General features: G+C 36.7%; 2 protein-coding genes across 4 annotated transcripts in view; one reads left to right on the top strand and one right to left on the bottom strand.

The window, feature by feature from the left end:
* FOCAD (focadhesin) overlaps positions 1-2,201 on the top strand; it is a 318,600-nt gene extending 316,399 nt beyond the window's left edge. The window contains 1 exon segment of the mRNA XM_017886722.1: positions 1,804-2,201. Within this exon segment, the coding sequence (XP_017742211.1) occupies positions 1,804-1,877 (74 nt within the window). The 3' untranslated portion in view covers positions 1,878-2,201.
* A 10,612-nt stretch (positions 2,202-12,813) lies between these two features.
* The window catches only part of HACD4 (3-hydroxyacyl-CoA dehydratase 4), a 26,570-nt gene continuing 20,198 nt past the window's right edge, over positions 12,814-19,185 (bottom strand). For all 3 annotated transcript variants that reach the window (XM_017886729.1, XM_017886730.1, XM_017886731.1), the window contains exons 5-7: positions 17,703-17,809; positions 14,143-14,268; positions 12,814-13,247 (exon numbers count right to left, since the gene is read on the bottom strand). In XM_017886729.1, the coding sequence (XP_017742218.1) occupies positions 13,165-13,247; positions 14,143-14,268; positions 17,703-17,809 (316 nt within the window). In that variant the 3' untranslated portion in view covers positions 12,814-13,164. The remainder of the gene's footprint in view (positions 13,248-14,142; positions 14,269-17,702; positions 17,810-19,185) is intronic.

The raw sequence follows: 19,185 nt of genomic DNA, 5'->3' as shown, positions 1-19,185 counted from the left end.
CTTATACTGGCTTTATAAGTAGTGTTTTTAATGAGCTTCACAGTATCTTGCCAGGGAAACTAGACACTTCTCATACTTTCAGGCATTTAGATGATTACTGTCTTTTGTACTTCTCTACTGACTTTGTTAACTATGATTGTAGGATCCACAAACATGGAAGATCTTTCTGTAAAACTTATGTAGATTATTTTACTCAGATCTGAGAAGTCATTTGGGCATTGGCTGTATGGAATACAATAGCTCGTTCTTGTCCTTCATGTCTGGTGACCTGGGGGTCTGGAGCCTACCAGCGGCTGCCACTGATCTGATGTCTCTGACATGCTGTGAGATACTACACTGAAACTTTCACCTTCAGAAAGTTGCCTGTTGGCCTATTCTGGAATAATTTATCTGGTCAGACTGGAGTCAGAGTATGATCCATATTTTACCTATTACTATGGTATAGTTTATTGGTTGCCAAACAAGTAAGTAATTGATTCTAATCTGTCTCCTCAGTGGTGGAGGGCATTTGTGTGCTAGAACAGTGCTCCCACATGATTCTGATAAACCACAGAACTTCATTGAAAATCAGGGCTATGGGCCGGGCGCGGTGGCTCAAGCCTGTAATCCCAGGACTTTGGGAGGCCGAGACGGGCGGATCATGAGGTCAGGAGATCGAGACCATCCTGGCTAACACGGTGAAACCCCGTCTCTACTAAAAAAATACAAAATCTAGCCGGGAGAGGTGGTGGGCGCCTGTAGTCCCAGCTACTTGGGAGGCTGAGGCAGGAGAATGGCGTAAACCCGGGAGGCGGAGCTTGCAGTGAGCTGAGATCCGGCCACTGCCCTCCAGCCCGGGCGACAGAGCGAGACTCCGTCTCAAAAAAAAAAAAAAGAAAATCAGGGCTATGGTCTGACATGTTTTCACATTATCCATCCCTAGAGACTTGCTGCTAGGGCTTACTCTGTTTGCCCCTGGGAGTTTGTGCTCACTTTTAATGGCCATAATAATGCTGGTTGCTCCAGAGATATACTCTCTTAGGTCACAAAGGTAACAACTCATACGGATGAGGAAAGCAGTCATTTGGGCCAAGGAAGCTCATATTCACTTGATTATATAGTAGGCTTATTAGATTCACATACCATAATTGTGTAACTGGCTTACCTACATTCCTTCATATTATATTTCAAATAAAATCTCAATATATTTGTATTAATATTCTAAAATAAAATATACAAAAAATTACTTAAAGGAAGTACACAGAACTTCCTATTTTAAATTGATCCCTGAGGGACCTGTGACAGATCAGAAATAGTTTGGACTTGGGGATACATGTTCAGATATACTTTAGTATGGTCATACTTGCTCCATTGAATACATGAACCTAACTTTATTATAGGGTCAGGTTATTCATTGTTGTTTTTTAGCATTAAGTAAATATTTAATGGAAATACCATATTCATGTAGAAAAGAGCACAAATTGTAAGTAGATTTTTACAAAGGGAACACAGCCATGTAATCAGCACCCTCATCAAGAAAAAAAAAAAAAACATCACCAGCATCCCAGAAGTCAGCTTTCATTTTAATTCTGCAATATTTCCCATTAACTCATTACAGGATAACTAAAAAATAAAAAATAAAAAAAAACTTTCCCCCCAATATTTATAAATGGTTTTCTGCCATTAAAATTCTGCCAAAATCTTGATGGGACTCCCTAGCCGTGAACATTAGCCAAGTGAGAAAAAGACAAATTCTGTTCTGACACCTTTTTTGATCAAAATGACCTTTTCAAATGCAGCTATACCTATATTTTGTCCCCTTAGCCACCCTGCTGTCCTTGAGAGTTCTCCCAGAGTTTAAGAAGAAAGCTGTATGGACCAGAGCATATGGTTGGTGAACAGTTTTGCAGTAACCAGCAGCATTCTCAGCTGGATGAGGAAAACTATATAAGTGGAAGAAGTTTTTCAGAATTCATGCCTGGGATTGCTGAGACATGATGCAGAGAGTTAAAGGTCATGAAAAGGTGGCCACATCACTGACAGCTTGACACATGCCTCCTAAGAGAGGAGTGCATTGCTTTAGTACCTGGGCCAGTTGAGACTGAAACAGGAACTTGGATTTTCTTTATTTGGCTAGAGTTCAATGTGGAGATTTTCTCTGTGAAGACTTGAATAGATTATCTTCTCCCTGCTAAATTCCAGTAAAATAATCTTGTCAATTTTGTGTGTGTGTCTTTTGTTTTAAGGCATGGGGGAAGGTGCCGGCACCACTTAGTGACAATGGCATTATGATCTATTTTCCATGAATCTCCGTGAGGATATTCATTGACTCAATGAGTTAGACAAATTTCCTTATTGATGAAACACTCTCTTGGAACTGCTATACACGTTTAAATAATAAGTATAACACTGAATATTAGCTAGATCAGATTCATTAATGGTGTCTATAATTTCCTTATGCTTTATTCTCTTACATGCAAGTGGAAGTTGCGATTCCAAATAGCTTTAGCCAAAGATTAGTTCACAAACTAAGAAATTTAAGAGTAGATCCCATCTGACACAGCTGCATCCAGTGAATCCAGTGATGCCATCAGGCTTTGTTCCTCTCAGGATCATTCTTTGTAGCTGGCAAGATGTCTGCCAGTGACCTCAAAGGGAAAGAAAGGTGTCTGCCCACATACAGCAGAAGCAACATGAGGAGGACTCTGGTTCAGACTGGATCCCTATACCCAGGGAGGTAGGTCACATGTGAGTCTCTGAGCAAGTATCTGGGCCCAGGGAGGTGGGGAATTCTAACTGTCCAGGCCTGGGTAATATGTCCACTCCTAAGTCTCTGGATAGAGAGGGGCCAAGGCAGACCCGCCCAAACCACCTGAACTGGGGTTCCTCCAGAATAAAGATGATGGGGTGCTGGACTGGCAAAAAAATGACAGATATCTCCCCTAAAGATCAATTTTTTCAGTAAGTACAAATCTCTGTCTTAATCAGGGTGAGTAGTGGACTAACGTAAATGAAGGTTTGTGACAGTATTCTCAAGGGCTGCATTTTATTCAATGGCTTGAGACTCAACCAGCATTTAAATTTTGGTCTGTTTGCTAATTACTCTTCTCACAGCCAGTATCAGGGTTCTGTGTTTAGCCAATCATATAAACGTACTGATGCATATATGGGATCATTGGAAGAAAAATTATGCCACTGAAATAATGTACCTTTGTGTCTGTCATGCCATAGCACAGTGCCTGGTGCTGCTCAACCACCATGGAGCTTCTAGCATTCCCCTGTGGCCTGTACCTTCATATTGTCACCAATGTACTTGTCACTTAGGTTTAAAATAGCTTTACTAGTTTTGTTTTCCAAATATATTACTTCCTTAGAGGTTAAGCTAGAGGAAAATGAATTTGAAGGAAGCCAAGAAGATAGAAAATTTACTCTAGAAACCAGCTTCCCTCTCCTTCCCATCCATATATACTTGCTTATATTTCCTACTGATGAGAAGTTGAAATTCATCTAACATTCACTGCTAGGTGTCAGAAAACAGTTATAGAATATACACAAAAGGAAATGAGAAAGGTATTTAAATGCTTCACTACAAAAAAATAAGCACAATAGATGACAGTCATGCAGGAAATAAGGGACAAAACCTATAAAGCAGATAGAAAACAAATATCAGAATGACAGAACAGTTGAGCTTTCAGTTGTATTATATTATTTAACTCTTGCAACAGTATCACAATGAGGCATTTTCTATTTTAAAATGGTGCAAACACAACTAGTAAGTGGCAGAGAACCCAATGCTCTTTCTATGCACCAGGCTCATCAGCTTCCCCTTTAAGATGAAAACTCCCACAGAGGGAAACCTTATTCGTCCTTAATGTAGATTGCTATAATCAAATAAAGAAACAACTCTGCCTCATATCGGTAGACCTCTGGAATTGAGAAGTTTAGGTCTGTAGTGTAAATGAGTAGGTCTTCATGGGTCGAAGGACTTCAGATTCCTGGGCCAGCTTGCAACGTGAATGGCAAACAGGAGCAGTGAAGAGGAAGTGAGCACTGAAGAACGACTCTCTATTTTTTGAGTCAGCAGCCAGAGACTGCCAATGCCCAAGTAAAGGGGTGAAGAATCAGCCTAGTCTTCTAACCCCAAACTGCCCTTTTCAGTTCAGCCCAGTTTCTTCTCATTCAAACCTTTCCCTGCTCCTGCCCTTGACAAGGAAACAGAAGAGTACAAAAGGGAGGAAATAAGATGTTTATTCTTTTTTCTGCAGCTCCTTCTTTTTATTTTGAGCAGCCTTGAGTATAAGATTTGTAGTATTTTCTTATTCATGGGAACCGCTAAAGATTCTAAATTCAAAACTCCAAAGGTTCTTGCATCTAAACATTCTAAGATATAGATCACCAGAATAATAAGACCTTTTCTCTTGATATCTGTATGACCTCAGGTGAGAATTAAATTATTCCCTTAGGATTTTTCAGTTTATTCTCCAGAAACCAGAAGTCCCTGCATTTTTAGGCCAGATGTTCCTAACTTTACGGAAAGTTTCCTTACAAGTCATCTTCTGTTAGTTTTTAAAAACATAAGTGGCCAAGACAAATAGCATGCTGAGATGTACTAACAAATTAATGTGTGGGGTTTGAGCCCTGATAGGTTTCTCAGAAATATCTAAACACTCTGACTCTTGATTTGAAAAGTATACATTTGGAACAGATGTTGGGATCCATGCAAGTGCCTAAAATCCTCTTTGTGTTTTATTTGTAATGTAATGGCTCCATGGTAACCAAAAGGCTTTTAATAATCTTTTTTGAAGTGAATTGTGAGACATTAATGTCTCCAAAATGATTTTAACCAGAGATAGTGGTACTGTAATTATATAAGGAGTCAGATTTAAGGATTCAGTTACTATCTTGAAGTAACTTAGTAACGTTGAAAGCAAGCAGCAGTTTTAGAGGTTTAGCAAACACTTTAGTAAATTGCTGTTTTAGAAGAGAAATCAGATCATTTGGTAAAGAGATGGGGCCTTCATTAAAGCCCGAGGGTAGGTCCCTGTTTGGTCAGTTTGTATTTCTGACCCAACCAGCCTATTCATAGGAACCACTTCAAATGGAACTATGGGACAGAGTGTGGCTGGAACCATTCACATTCTTCATCACTCTTGTGGAAAGACACCCAACAGCATCATCTTCGTTTATGAATGTGTGTCATCACGGCTGTGGTCCTGGATGAGGTAACATGCTTTTATATTTTCTGGGGGAAATACTTTACTGTGATCCTGGAAACTCTAAAATCTCATCTTAAATGTATGATATATATATATAGTATTTATGAAGTTGTGAGTTATGTATTTAATCTGTTAATCTCATAAATACTAAAAACTTTAAAACTACAACTTAGCTCATCTGATTCTTGTCAAACATAGGGAGCTTGTAAGATCATTTCCACCTAAATTATTAAATATGAAACTGAATAAAAATGATTATTCCCTGAGGTTTGGTTTTATTTTTTGGATAAAATGATCTACCTCACAAAGTAGCTGTGAGGGTTAAAATAAATAATACAAAAATATGGTTTATAAATTATAAAATGTTATTGAAATGTTATCACTTTTGTGTTTCACTGCAAATAAATAGCTGTAATGCTTGAACACATTCTTGACATATGTGGGGACTTGGGAAGACAATGGAAGTTTATTAAGAAATTGTTCTTAACAATCAAAACATTCTAGAAGTAGCATGTTAAGATACTTATATAAGTTGAAAGAAAAACAAAACCAAAACTTATGTGTCTTCTAAGTATAAGGCACCCTTTGAGATACAATTGAAATTCATTACCCAATTAAGCTGATAGATTTCTTGAAATATATTTCTAGATGCAGGGGTGGTTTTCTTTAAAGAGAGAGTTGCACACACAATTATAGGCATCTATTATGTGCCACTATACAAGTTTCTGGGGTACAATCTGAACAAAACTTGTTATCCCTGCTCTCATGGAACTTACGGTCAGAGAATATAAATCACCAAACCGTCATGAAGTAAGAACAGAACATGTTATAAATGCCCTACTTCTGCAAAGCCCTTTATAATTTGCAAAAGTTTAATTTACCATATGTCATTTAGTCTTCATAATAACTTTAAGCAGTTAAGGAAACAAACTCAAAGAGTCATTCAGTTAGTAAATACTGGAGCTTGATCTCAAATCAAACCTAGTGCTCTTAATTCCAGACCACATTATCTTTCACAAGACCCCATCACTCAGCTGAATACCATGAAGTAACAGTGGACACCTACATTTATGTGATGAAGTAAGGCATGTTTTTACTAATTGACTTTCATATGGAATTAACTAACCTTATTTTAGATGAGATTTAAAACTCCAGCTACCCTTAGCAAAAACTAGTTAGTAATTCTTATTTGGCATGTTAAAAAACATGTTCAGAACTACTGTTTAAGGATTTTAAAGCCATAAAATTCATCTCTGTTGTGAAAACATTGGTGGCTTTTATATAAGTAGTTCTTATTAGCAGTTTTCTTTCTGTTCAAAGCTGAAATAATTTAGACTCAAAAGCAGTGGTTTTCAAACTTTTCTCTGCATGAGGCTCATTTGAGGAGTCTATCAAAAGTTAGGATCCTGAGCTTATTCCCAGAGCTTCTGCTTCAACTATCTTTAGTGGAGACCTGGAATCTGCATTCTAAATAGGTGACCTTGTTAATTGTGGCTATTGCTCCCTGAACGTACAATCTGAACACTACCCTGGCGAAACATGTCATGTCAACATTAGCATATAACTCAGACTGAGAAGAATATTAAAATTATCTGAACCAATAGGAAACATTACAATTATTACAAAGCAATGATAAATGAGTAGAAGATAGATACTGGGTAAAGGAAGATAATTTTTAGCATATTTTAAACTTAATTTTAAATCACTTTAACACTTAAGTATCATAAAATGTTTTCTCCATATATAAACTTAAATAATTGTAAGATTCTTTCTTTGGGGAAATATTTTGGACATTGAGATTATATCTATTTGTACTTCTGAAACAAATACGGATTCTCACATTTGACAACTTGCTCAAGGCGGGCAAAGTAAGGAATAGTTTAAAAAAAGAAAAACATTAACTTAGGGACCTTAGTGAGATGTAGTTACCATATTATTAGATTGAAATGTTTAGTTTTTAGCAAAAAAAAAAAAAAAAAAAAAAAAAAAAAAAAGAAAAAAAACAAGGCATGAAAATAAACAGGAAAGTATGCCCCTTTCAAATGAAAACAAAACAAAACTATATCTGAAAAAGACTTGATGGTGGATCCACTAAAGGCTGTACAACAACTGCCTTAAGGATGTTTTTTAAAGAACCAAAGAGCATGTGGAAAAAGTCAAAAAAAAAAAAAACAATGGATGAACAAAATGGTAGTATCAATACAGAGAACATCTAAGACGATACAAAAAAGAAATTCAGGAGCTGGAAAGTAAGATAACTGAAATGAAAAACTCACTAGAGGTATTCAAAGGCAGATTTGAGCAGCAGAAAAATCAGTATACATGTAAATAGGACAATGGAAATTATTAGAGTCTGAGCAACAGAAAAACAATTGGAAAAAAGTGAACAGCGTATAAGGATCTGTGGGATCCATCAAGCAGACCAACGTACACATTGTGAGGATCCCAGAAGGAAAAGAGAGAAAGAAAGGGGCAGAGAGAATATTTGAAGAACAGCCAGATAATGACCAACAAACTCCAAGCAGAATGAATTCAAAGAGATCCACACAACTATCAAAAGACAAAGACAGAATCTTTAAAATAGCATGAAAAAATCAATTCATCACATATAAGTGTGATGATTATCAGATTTCTCATCAGAAACTTTGGAGGCCAGAATGCAGTGAGCTCATATATTCAAAGTGTTAGGGAAAAAATATATCATCAACCACATTTCCTGTATTTGGCAAAACTGTTCTTCAGACATGAGAAAGAAATTAAGACATCCCCAGATAAACAAAAGCTAATAGAGTATGTTACCACTAGACCTGCCCCTGCTAGAAATGCTAATAGGGTTCCTGCAGGCTGAAATGGAAAGACACTAAACAAAAACTCAAAGCCACATGAAGAAATAAAGATCTCAGTAAAGAAAAATACATGGGCAATTGGAAAATCTACTACTTTTGTTTTCTACATAGAGACTGTTGCATTTTTAAAAATTGATTTTGGACACACAGTGTATATAATTTTGTGAAACTTAAAGGAGTGATTGACAGATATAAAGAGCAAAATTTTGTATATTTTGAAGTTCAGCTGGCATAAGTCCAAATTACCTTCAGAATATTAAATGTCACCCTATGGTAACCACAAAGAAAACAGCTACAGAATATACACAAAAGAACTGAGAAAGATACTTAAATGCTTCACTATAAAAAAGTAAACTACACACAAAAGATGACAGTAATGCAGGAAATGAGGGACAAAAAAGCTAAGCTATGTAGAAAATGGCAAAATGACAAGAGTAATTTCCTCCTTATCAGTCAGCCTCAAAAAGGAAGAAAATTCTGACATATACAAAATGGATGAAACTTGAGGACATTATGCTAAGTGAAATAATCCAATTACAAAAGACAGATACTGTATGATTACATTTATATGAGGTACTTAGAGCAATCAAAATCATAGAGACAAAAAGTAGGTGGTTGCCAGGGACAGGGCAGATGGGAGAATAGGGAGCCATTGCTTAATAAGTATAGGATTTAAGTTTTGCAAGGTTAAAAAAAGTTCTGGAGATGGATAGTGGTGATGGTTGCACAATATAAATTACTTAATACTACTGAACTGCACACTTAAAAATGATTAAGATGCGGTATTTTATATTTTACAACAAAAAAATTCAGAAAAAAGTTGTCTTAGATATGCTTTCAAAATATCTAATGGTTCCTATTTCATCTATGTTACTTAAATTTGAGAAAGTAAGCCTTTGTCTACACTGTAGAAAATGAAATAGGAATTTGGTGAACATACGGTTAAGACAGATAGTCAAAGAAATCAACTTTGCGATCTTGGTAACATCCAATTAACCAGATAGTTACTGTCTTGACTTCACTATGTCTGGGTTTCTTAACCTGGGGAACATGTACTTAAGTGGAAAAAGAAATTACATCTTTATTTTCACTAACTGATAATGAAATTTAGTATTCCTTTCCATTATGAATATAGGCAACCAACCACAGTAGTATTGTGTCGTCGCCAAAGGAAATGGCAGATCTTTTTATAATTGTTGCAGATATCTCAAATTACTGTCAATCCTCATTTCTGTTTTAAAATAATTATAAATTCACTTGTTTCTTTTGGTTTTCAATTTTAAGAAGTTTTTAAGGTAATCTGGTTTAAAAAAAATTAAAGCATTACTTAATAAAGAAATTTTAATTTATTATAATGACCCAGTAACATGTAGTTTCTCTAATTTTCTCTTCATTTTAGTGATTGATTGTACATGTACTTCAGCAGTGTAAGTAGCCATCTTTATTGGGAGTGACTAAGATTAACCACCTAAAATTTGCAAAGCGTTTCTGTTCTCCTTGCACACTAAAGCTTTTAGTAACTTTTCTTAAAATTTAGAAGGATAGACTATAAAAGCAGAAAAAAAATGAGCTTTTTAAAGGATAATTTTTTAAAATCCAATATATTTGATAAACTATTTCAAGCCATCCCAATACTCAATTGTTTATTCCAAATGTTTTTTTAGTGGAAATTAAGTGACCCATTTTTTAATTACATTTTTATTGAATACATTCTCACATCCACAATATTTTTATACCTTTTACGTAGTTACTGAGATCAAGATCCTTTCCATAATTCCTGTTACCAGAAATTGAGTGATACATCATGATGATACGAATGACTATCAGTTATTTTGCCCACTGATTTTTTTAGGGGATCTTTCAAAGAATTTTCAAAACAAACTGTGAGAACATATGACTTACATTACAGTAACTAGCAATAATTCAGTAATAATCCAAAACATTAATTTTCCTTTTAAAAGTACTATATTTTATACCTTTTATCTTCCTGTAATGTATGTGTGTGTCGTGATTTTAAAATTAAAAGAATACAGAATGGGGCATCATTTGTGTATTTGCTAAAGGTTTACTATTTTCATCAGGGTCTTCTCTTTTGAGATAGAGTATCACTCTGTCACCCAGGCTGAAGTGCAGTGGCTCAATCTCTGCTCACTGCAACCTGCACCTCCCAGGCTCAAGTGATCTCATGCCCCCAGCCTCCCGTGTAGCTGGGATTACAGGCATGTGTCACCATGCCTGGCTAATTTTTGTATTTTTAGTAGAGATGGGGTTTCACCATGTTGGCCAGACTGGTCTTGAACTCCTGACCTCAAGTGATCTGCCCACCTCAGCCTCTCAAAGTGCTAGGATTACAGGTGTGAGCCACCATGCCTGGCCAGGGTCTTCTTTTAAGGCATCAAACCCCAAATAACTTAAAAGATGTTAATGAATACATGACATTAATGAATACTCTATCAGAGCACTAGGGACTGAATCCTGGTGTCCCCCATTAAATTCACATATTAAAGATCTAATCTCCAGCGTGATGGCATTTGAAGCTGGAACCTTCATAAATGGGATTAGTATCTTTACAATAAGAAACAAGGGAGAGATGGTTTCTCCCTCCACCATGTGAGCATATAGCAAAAAGGCATCCATCTGCAAACCATGAAGAGGAATCAGCTAGCACCTTGGAACCTCATCAGGAACTTAATTGTCTAGCACCTTTATCTTGGACTTCCCTGCCTCGAGAACTGTGAGAAATATATTTGTTGTCTAAGCTACCCAGTTTATGGTAGTTTGTTATAGCAGCCAAGCTGACTAAGACAGCAATTAGTACCAAGAAGTACGGTGCTGCTATAACCAATACATAAAGATGTGGAAGCAGCATTGACGTTAGGTAACAGAAGCTGGAAGAGTTTTGAGGGACTAGAGTACCTGGAAGAGTACCGGAAGAGTTTTGAGGTACTAGAGTACCTGGAAGAGTACCGGAAGAGTTTTGAGGCACTAGTTTTTTTGCTAGAAAAGGTCAATATTGCCATGGAGGGATTGATAGAGGTGATTTTGGTGAGGGCTCAAAGACAAGAAGGTGGGAGAGAAAGCCTCCATCTTCATAGAGAACATGTAAATCGCTACGAATAAAATGTTGGTAGACATATGGACAATAAAGGCCATTCTGATGAAGTCTCAAATGAAAATGAGGAACCTGTTATGGGAAACTGGAAGAAAGGTGATCTTTGTTATAATACGCCAAAGAACTTGGATGATTGTGTTCATGTTCTAGTGTTCTGTGGAAAGTAAAATTGTGAGCCATGAAATTAGATATTAAACTGAAGAGATCTCCAACCAGTGTTGAACCAGTGCCTCAGTTTATCTTGACTGCTTAAAGTAAAATGTGACAAAAAATGAAGACAGACTTGTTAACCAAAACGGAACCAGAACTTAAAGATTTGGGAAATTATCAGTTTGTCTGCATTACAAAAAGGTAAGAAAACATGTTTGGTAGAGAACACTAAGGGTGTAGCAGACCAGTCATCCAATTAGATTTGTGTGGGTGTGAACCACAGGCCTAATCAGCCACCCTAGCAGGAACACTGCCAGTTTGTATTGAAAGGAATGGAGATGGGACAGAATGAAGGAAGACTGTTGGACCTCTTGGATTTGGGACCATAGAGCTATTCAGCTGTAAATGTACACTATTCTTCAAGAAAAGGAGAGACTGACCTCAAACGGTGATTCAGAGAACATCAGGGGTACCTTCTCAGTTTCAAAAGGGGCAGTCATTGCCTTGGTTTCAATAGGCCTGACAGCTTCTGCCTGGTGATATGGGGGTCATCCTCCTCCAACATAGTCCTGGGGGCAATACCTCTGCCTCACTGGGTCTTGAAGCCAGAGTATCAGGCCAAAGAGGATTATTCCTAAGCCTAAGATCTCATGGTGTTTGCCTTGCTAGGTTTTGGACTTGTTGGGGACCCATTACAACTTCCTTTTTTCCTGTTTCTTGCTTTGCGTGTCCCATCATTGTATTTTGGAAGCACATAACTTGTTTCATTTCACAGGTTCACAGCTGGAAAGGAATTTTGCCTCAGGATGAACTGTACCTTGAATCTCACATCTGATTTAGATGAGACTTTGGACTTTAGCATTAAGGCAGGAATGAGTTAAGACTTTTAAGGCTGTTGAGATGGAATTTATGTATTTTGCATGTGAGGAGGACATGAATTTTGTAGGGCCAGGTACAGAATGCTATGGACTGAATCTTTGTGTTCCCCCAAAATTCATGTGTTAAGCCCTAACCTCCAATATGATGGTATTTGGAGGTGGAGCCATTGGGAGGTAATTAGGTCATGAGGGTAGAGCTCTCATGAATAGGATTAGTGCCATTATAAGAGACACAAGAGAGTTGATCTCTCTGTCTCATGTGAGGACACAGAAGGACATCTACCTGCAAACTGGGAAGAGGGCCCTCACCAGGAACTGCATTAGCTGGTGCCTTGATCCTGAGTGGAATTGCCAGCCTCCAGAACTGTGAGAAGCATTGCTGTTGTTTAAGCCATTTGGTTTATGGTGTTCTACTTATAGCAACCTGAGCTAAGACATAGGGCTTGGAAAGATACTTAATTTTCTAAACATATCTAATGTTTAGGGTGAGTATTGAATTATTAGCTCTGAAGACAGAAATCTATCTATAAAATGTTATTCTAGGCAACTGTGGAATATATTTTCCACCCCTCCCCTCCTACAAATCTATTTGGGAACTCGGAAGTGAAAAAGAATACATGTAATTTAGGTTATCAAGTTTGGTTTCTTAATTTAATTGAATCTATTGCAGTTAATCTCCTATTTCTCATTAAACTTACAGGAAAATAATCAGACTACATACAATGTAAGTGTAACTTGTATAAAATCCAAACGAAGCAGGAATTTTGGTGAAGCAGGGTATGGAGAATATATATGTCTTAAAAATACAATGTGTGAAAAACATAGCCTGTTATGTCTACAGTTTTGGGGTATGTGCAATCATTTCATGTAATGGATTTTTATCAAACATAAGGTATTTTTCCTCCAGAATACTTCCTGTGTTGTATTTACTGCAGTTGAATCCACAGCCTGTCTTTTCTCATGTCACACTGGAATGCCGTACTTCACATTTTCTTTTTTTTAATGGGAAAGATTCCGAGGATGTCTCTTCTTTCTGAGTACAGATGACTGTAGGTAAAATACATACCTAATGTGGAGAAAGAAGTTGCAAAAGTAAGTAACGTTAACTATTTCTCTGGAAGGAACATTGAGTTTAAAATACAGAGTGCTGTATTTTAAATCCAGGGAGAAGACACTTGCAAGGGAGATGTGAGAAGGAATGCTTAAAGAAGTGTCTGGATTTTATGCAGAAAGAAAGGTAAATAAAACTCTTCTATCCTACTTTTTTTAATGCAAGGAATTCTCTTCCTTTCTTTAGCACAGCTCTCTCCACCTCCCTCTAAAGTTTGACATTTTTGTCTTTTCTCTGTATGTGTTGTTCTTATGTTTGATATCTGTTACCTTCTAGAGATAATCATTATTTTGGGGATTTGTGAAGGTTAGAGCTGGGAAAACAAAAATTTAATAGTGAAAGTTTTTTCCCCAATTTCCTGGAAAATGATTAGGTTTAATGATCAAATTTATTCAAGGGTAAGTTTTGTTCCATACATTTTCTTGAGTCTCTAACACCGACTTCCATTTGCCTGATAGGAAGTGCTAGCTTGAAAAGCCAAACAAACAAGAAACAAAATGGATATAAATGGGAAAATCAGAAATGGCCAGTTCTTCTTAGTTTGACGTCTAGGTTTTGTTTGTAGATACCTGTACACATGGTCCAAACTTCTATATCTCATACATAATGCAGCTATGTTTTCTGATAGTAAAATTGTTCTTATTTGTACAGTGAAAGGGAAATATATGATCCCATGATGCCCAGCAAAAAGCATTATAATCTCCAGGGGCTTCACTAACAAGATCTAGTTCATCATGTCAGGCTTCCTCTTTGGTCTCTCCCATGTTTACCAACCTGTATATTAAGGTAGATGGCAAGCACTAACCAAAAGCACAGGAAAATGCAAAACAAGACCAAAAAAGTCACTTACCTATAAAGAGCATCATGAGATATATTTTCAGCACATATGGGAAATAGATGGATAAGTCAAAGGGCAGCTTGGTGGAATAAGTGCCAAATGATTCAAAATAAGGCAGCGATTGATAGATGGCAAATGCTGTTAAAAAAGAAAAGCATCATGAAGGTTTTCCTCCTTAAGTTGTTACAGGGATGTGTATATATGTCTTCAGAGTTGTAGGATATGTTGAATTTGATAATGACAGTTTTGTAATAGTTGCTGAATCTTTTTGCTAAACCTAGTTTAATACAGAAATCTGAGAAATGATTAAGTTGGCAAGGTGCTTACAGTAGTATGACTTGTTGAATGTTTGTCCATGGTATGCTTTATTGTGCCTACAGAGGAAGAATTTACAATGTTTTTAAAAATGTTATCTCAAAATACATTTGTCCACCTAGCCACAAATAGGGGTGATAGACAGATGAACTTGGAAAATGGTGCATATATTTTCCTCTTAAGAGTTTCACAACACGTATTAACATAGTAGAGATTGTGAGAAATTCTGCAATAAAAAAAAATACCACCTAACCTTTCCTCAATCTAACTGGCCTTAGAATATCTGATTCTTCCTCCTTAACCACCAGTTGTACTTAATAAGTATTTTGAAGAACTCTATGAGAAATGCTGGCCTAAATTATTTTGAGGGAGGGAGCTGGTATCAGGTAAAAAATGATGAAAGTTCGGTAACATTGTATCCCATGTATAAATATTTTTGGTAACATTTCATGGAATGAAATGGTAATATGCTAACATTATGTAAGATGTTATCACTAGGGTAAGCTGGGTGAAGGGTACATGGGAATGGTGTACTATTGTTGCAATTCTTATGGGTCAAAATTATCCCTACATAAAAGGTTTTTTAAAAGAGAAAGATGAAGAAAAGGCAGGAGTTCACAACTGTTACAGCCGAGTGGAGGTATGAGTAGCATCATTATAGGATCTGCCACTGACACCAAATATACAGTTTAAGGTTAACACAGGCCGCACCTATGTCTCTAGCATTTTATCAGCGTAATTAGTTGATCTGGTTATTTACATAAGCTTTGTTTTTATCTTATATTTGTCAGATGGGAAATTATAGTCATTAAAAATTAGTAAAGTTGTCAAAAGTTTAATAGGTTTATTTAACTGTGCAGTTTTATACTTTGGGACATCTGACGTACAGAAACATATAAAGATAAAATTACAATTACCTGTATTCCACCACCCAGAGTTAATCATTATTGACATTTTTGTCATATATATCTCTAGACTATTTTCTGCATATACCTTATTTTGTAATTGCAAGAATAAGTTTATGAAGTGAATAAAAGAATAAGGGTTGTATGGCAACCATATAAGAACATGGCTTTCCTAGAAAGGAAAAGGATTCAAATTATGGAATAACAAGAATGCAAAAGTTTCCTATACATTTATCCATCCTTTATTCCTAGGAAGGGATTAGTTATATTTCTACCTTATTATTTTATATATTCTTTTAAATGTGATTAACTTTTAATTGGCAAATCATAATTATATACATATATGAAGCACAATGTGATGTTTTGATGTATGTGTACAATGTGGAATGATTAAATCAAGCTAATTAACATATCCATCACCTCACTCATTTCTTTGTGGTGAGATTTGAAATTTACTCTTAGCTATTTTGAAATATACATTATTAAGTACAGTCACCCTGCTGTGCATTAGATCTCAAAAATGTATTCCTTCTAACAAACTTTGTACCCTTTGATCAATAACTCCCCATTTCCTTTCTATATTCTCTACAGTACTATTATATAATAAAGATATGTACATGATATTTCAATGAGAGGTGGTTTGATTCTTAAAGAATGGACAATCAGGGTTTTTTTGTGGATTTCAAGACAATTATTCTCTAGATCCATTTGGCATAGTCTATTCCAAAATTAATAATTCTTCCTTTTGAATCAAAACAAATTTAGAAATTCTAACATGATTTACAATAACTTAAGCTCTTTTTATCTGCTCATCAGTAGATAGAAAATACATGTTTTTGTTTTATAACTGGCTTTTGTTATATATACTTTGTCAATGTCATCATTTTATGTTAAATCTATGTCCTTATGTTTTTCCCTTAGTTACCTTAACATGCTTTCTTATTTTATGCCTTCAATTTTCAAAACTTTAATCATGTCTTACAGAATGCTCCTTGCCAGTCTACCAGATCCATTGCAGAAGAAACCATATGTCCTCCAAATATCCTCAAACTCTGCAAACTGATGATCTGAATGATTTGATCTTAAGTTTTAGGTTTATATTTAGGCTATATAAGTAGCCTACTCATATTATATTCAATAATTCATTCTGTGTTTATTGAGCATATATACTGGTGCATAAGAGGAAGGAAGGAAGCAAAGAAACAAGACACAGACATCCTTTTACCCCCACGGAGCTTAGAGTCTAGTCAAGGAAATGGACATTAATCAAAGAATCATACCAATGTGTAATTATGCTGAGATAAGCCCTATAAGACAGCAGCCCCCAACCTTTTTGGCACCAGGTACTGGTTTTGTGGAAGACAATTTTTCCACAGATCGGAGGAAGAAGGATGATTTCAGTATGGTTCAAGCACACGACATTTATTGTGTACTTTATTTGTATTATTATTACATTGTAATAAATAACAAAATAATTATACAACTCACCATAATGTAGAATCAGTGGGAGCCCTGAGCTTATTTTCCTGCAACTAGATGGTCTCATCTGGGGGTGATGGGAGACAGTGAAAGATCATCAGGCATTAGATTCTCATAAGGAGCGTGCAACCCAGATCCCCATGCACAGTTCACAATAGGGTTTGTGCTCCGATAAGAATCTGATGCCTCCACTGATCTGACAGGAGGTAGAGCTCAGGCGATAATGTGGGCAATGGTGAGTGGTCATAAATACAGATGAAGCTTCACCTGCTAGCCCACTGCTCACCTCCTGCTATGCGGCCTGGTTCTTAATGGGCCACAGACCGGGATCATAGACCGGGTTGGGGGCCCCTATTATAAAAAGATTCATGATGCTGTACCCAGGGGAACTCAGTTGAGGAAGTTAGGGAATGCCTCCCTCAGAAAATGATGATTAATCTCAAGGTAGAGTTAACTAGTTGCTGAGACGGGGTAGGATACATGGTAAATGGTAAGTGGGAAAGAGTCTCACCAGAGGGAACTGAATTTCTGTGCATTAAAAGTTAAAAATCATAGACTCTCTAAATGTTAACCTCTTTTTGGTGAGTAAAAAGACTCTGAGAGGTTAAATGAGTTACCCAAAATTCATACAGTGAGTTAATGAAGGGAAGGACTCAGATGCCGTTGCTTTCTGTCCAGTATTTTGTCTACTGTGCAGAGCTGCTTCCCTCTTCAACTTTGCCTCTTTGCATCAAGGGAAATATCCCAGGAAAGATACATTGAGTGAGCTAAGCATTCGCAAAAATAGTAATTTAATCATCAAAAACTTTAGTGAACCATTATAACTAGATGGCTTTTGTCAGTAAGCAATACAGCAAGTCACTCTTTTCTTACCTTCAGCGAGAACACACAAAGGATAAATTGGCATCCATAGTGTTTGACTGAGCCATGTCAAGACAGCATAGGATATTCCTATGACTGATAACATGCTATAAGTGTACCTGAAAGGAGATGAAAAGCTCATAAACATCATTTTCTGCTAATACCTGGGAAATAGAATGACTGTACTGTGTAATTAAATACAGAGATACAACTGGAAAGTGTGCAAATTATGTATTTTATTTCCTATAATTTAAGCAAGAGATTTTTTTTAAATGGGGGAAAGGGACCATGTCAATCTGGCTTGTCTCATGGGCTAGATCATGAATAATTATAAAGCTAAACAGAGCAAGTAAGTCTTACTCCCTCCTCAGAAAAATACAGTAACAAATTTCCTTGATTAGTGACTTCAATTTCATTAAAAAGCCAAGCCCATTTTTTGCACGAAGCAGCTAGGTTGTTTAATGACAGACATACTTGTAAATAGCTCAGGAATTCATTTAAAAATAAAATGTGACTTCCAAATCTTTATTTGGCAATTCTGCTTCTGCAGGTGTACTATCTATGTGATCAATTAAAGAACTGGCCTTGGGAGCTGATTTGGGTATAGTAGGGAGCTTTAAGCCTACCACTGTGATGTAATAGATTAAGTAGTCTACACTGTGTTTTATTTCTTTGAATAGGACACTGGTTATTAGGCTTAAGCATATATCAGAATCACCTAGATGGCATGTTAAAACAAATTGCTGGACCCTACTCCAAAGTTTCTGATCCAGTGGAACTGTGGTACACCCCAGACTTTGTATTAACAAGTTCCAGGTGATGCTGATGCCACTGGTCTAAGGACCACACTTTGAGAACTACTGATATAGACAGACAATAAATACATATGACAAAACCACCCAAACAACCTTGAAAACATGAATGGGGAAAGAGTAAATCTCTCTCAATCCAGGACCTGAATTCCGCCCCTCAGAGACAATAGCCAATGTCAGTTTCTTAGGTATTCTTTCAGAAATGTTTTTGCATTTACATATCTATGTGCATATTTACTACATAAAATATATACCAGCAGTGGAGGACCTCACTGAACATAGCATATAATCAAGCTTTTTGATCTTTACCAATCAAAGTGAAAAATGGTATCTCATCTTTTCCCCTCATATTAGAAGAGTAGGTAAGCATCTTTTCATGTTTAAAAGCCACTTTTGGCCAGCTGTGGTAGCTCACTCCTGTAATCCCAGCACTTTGGGAGGCCAAGCCGGGCAGATGACCTGAGGTCCAGGGTTCAAGACCAGCCTGGCCAACATGGCAAAACCCCATCTACACTAAAGATATAAAAATTAGCCGGGCATGGTGGCAGGTGCCTGTAATCCCAGCTACTCAGGAGGCTGAGGCAGGAGCATCACTTGAATCCAGGAGGCAGAGGTTGTGGTGAGCTGAGATTGCGCCACTGGACTCCAGCCTGGGTGAGAGAGCAAGACTCCATCTCAAAAAA

Source organism: Rhinopithecus bieti, unplaced genomic scaffold (genome assembly GCF_001698545.2).
Source record: "Rhinopithecus bieti isolate Rb0 unplaced genomic scaffold, ASM169854v2 scaffold_15368, whole genome shotgun sequence".
Classification (NCBI taxonomy): Eukaryota; Metazoa; Chordata; class Mammalia; order Primates; family Cercopithecidae; genus Rhinopithecus; species Rhinopithecus bieti.
The sequence above is the reverse complement of the archived record's forward strand: the minus strand, read 5'-3'. Positions and strand labels throughout refer to the sequence as shown.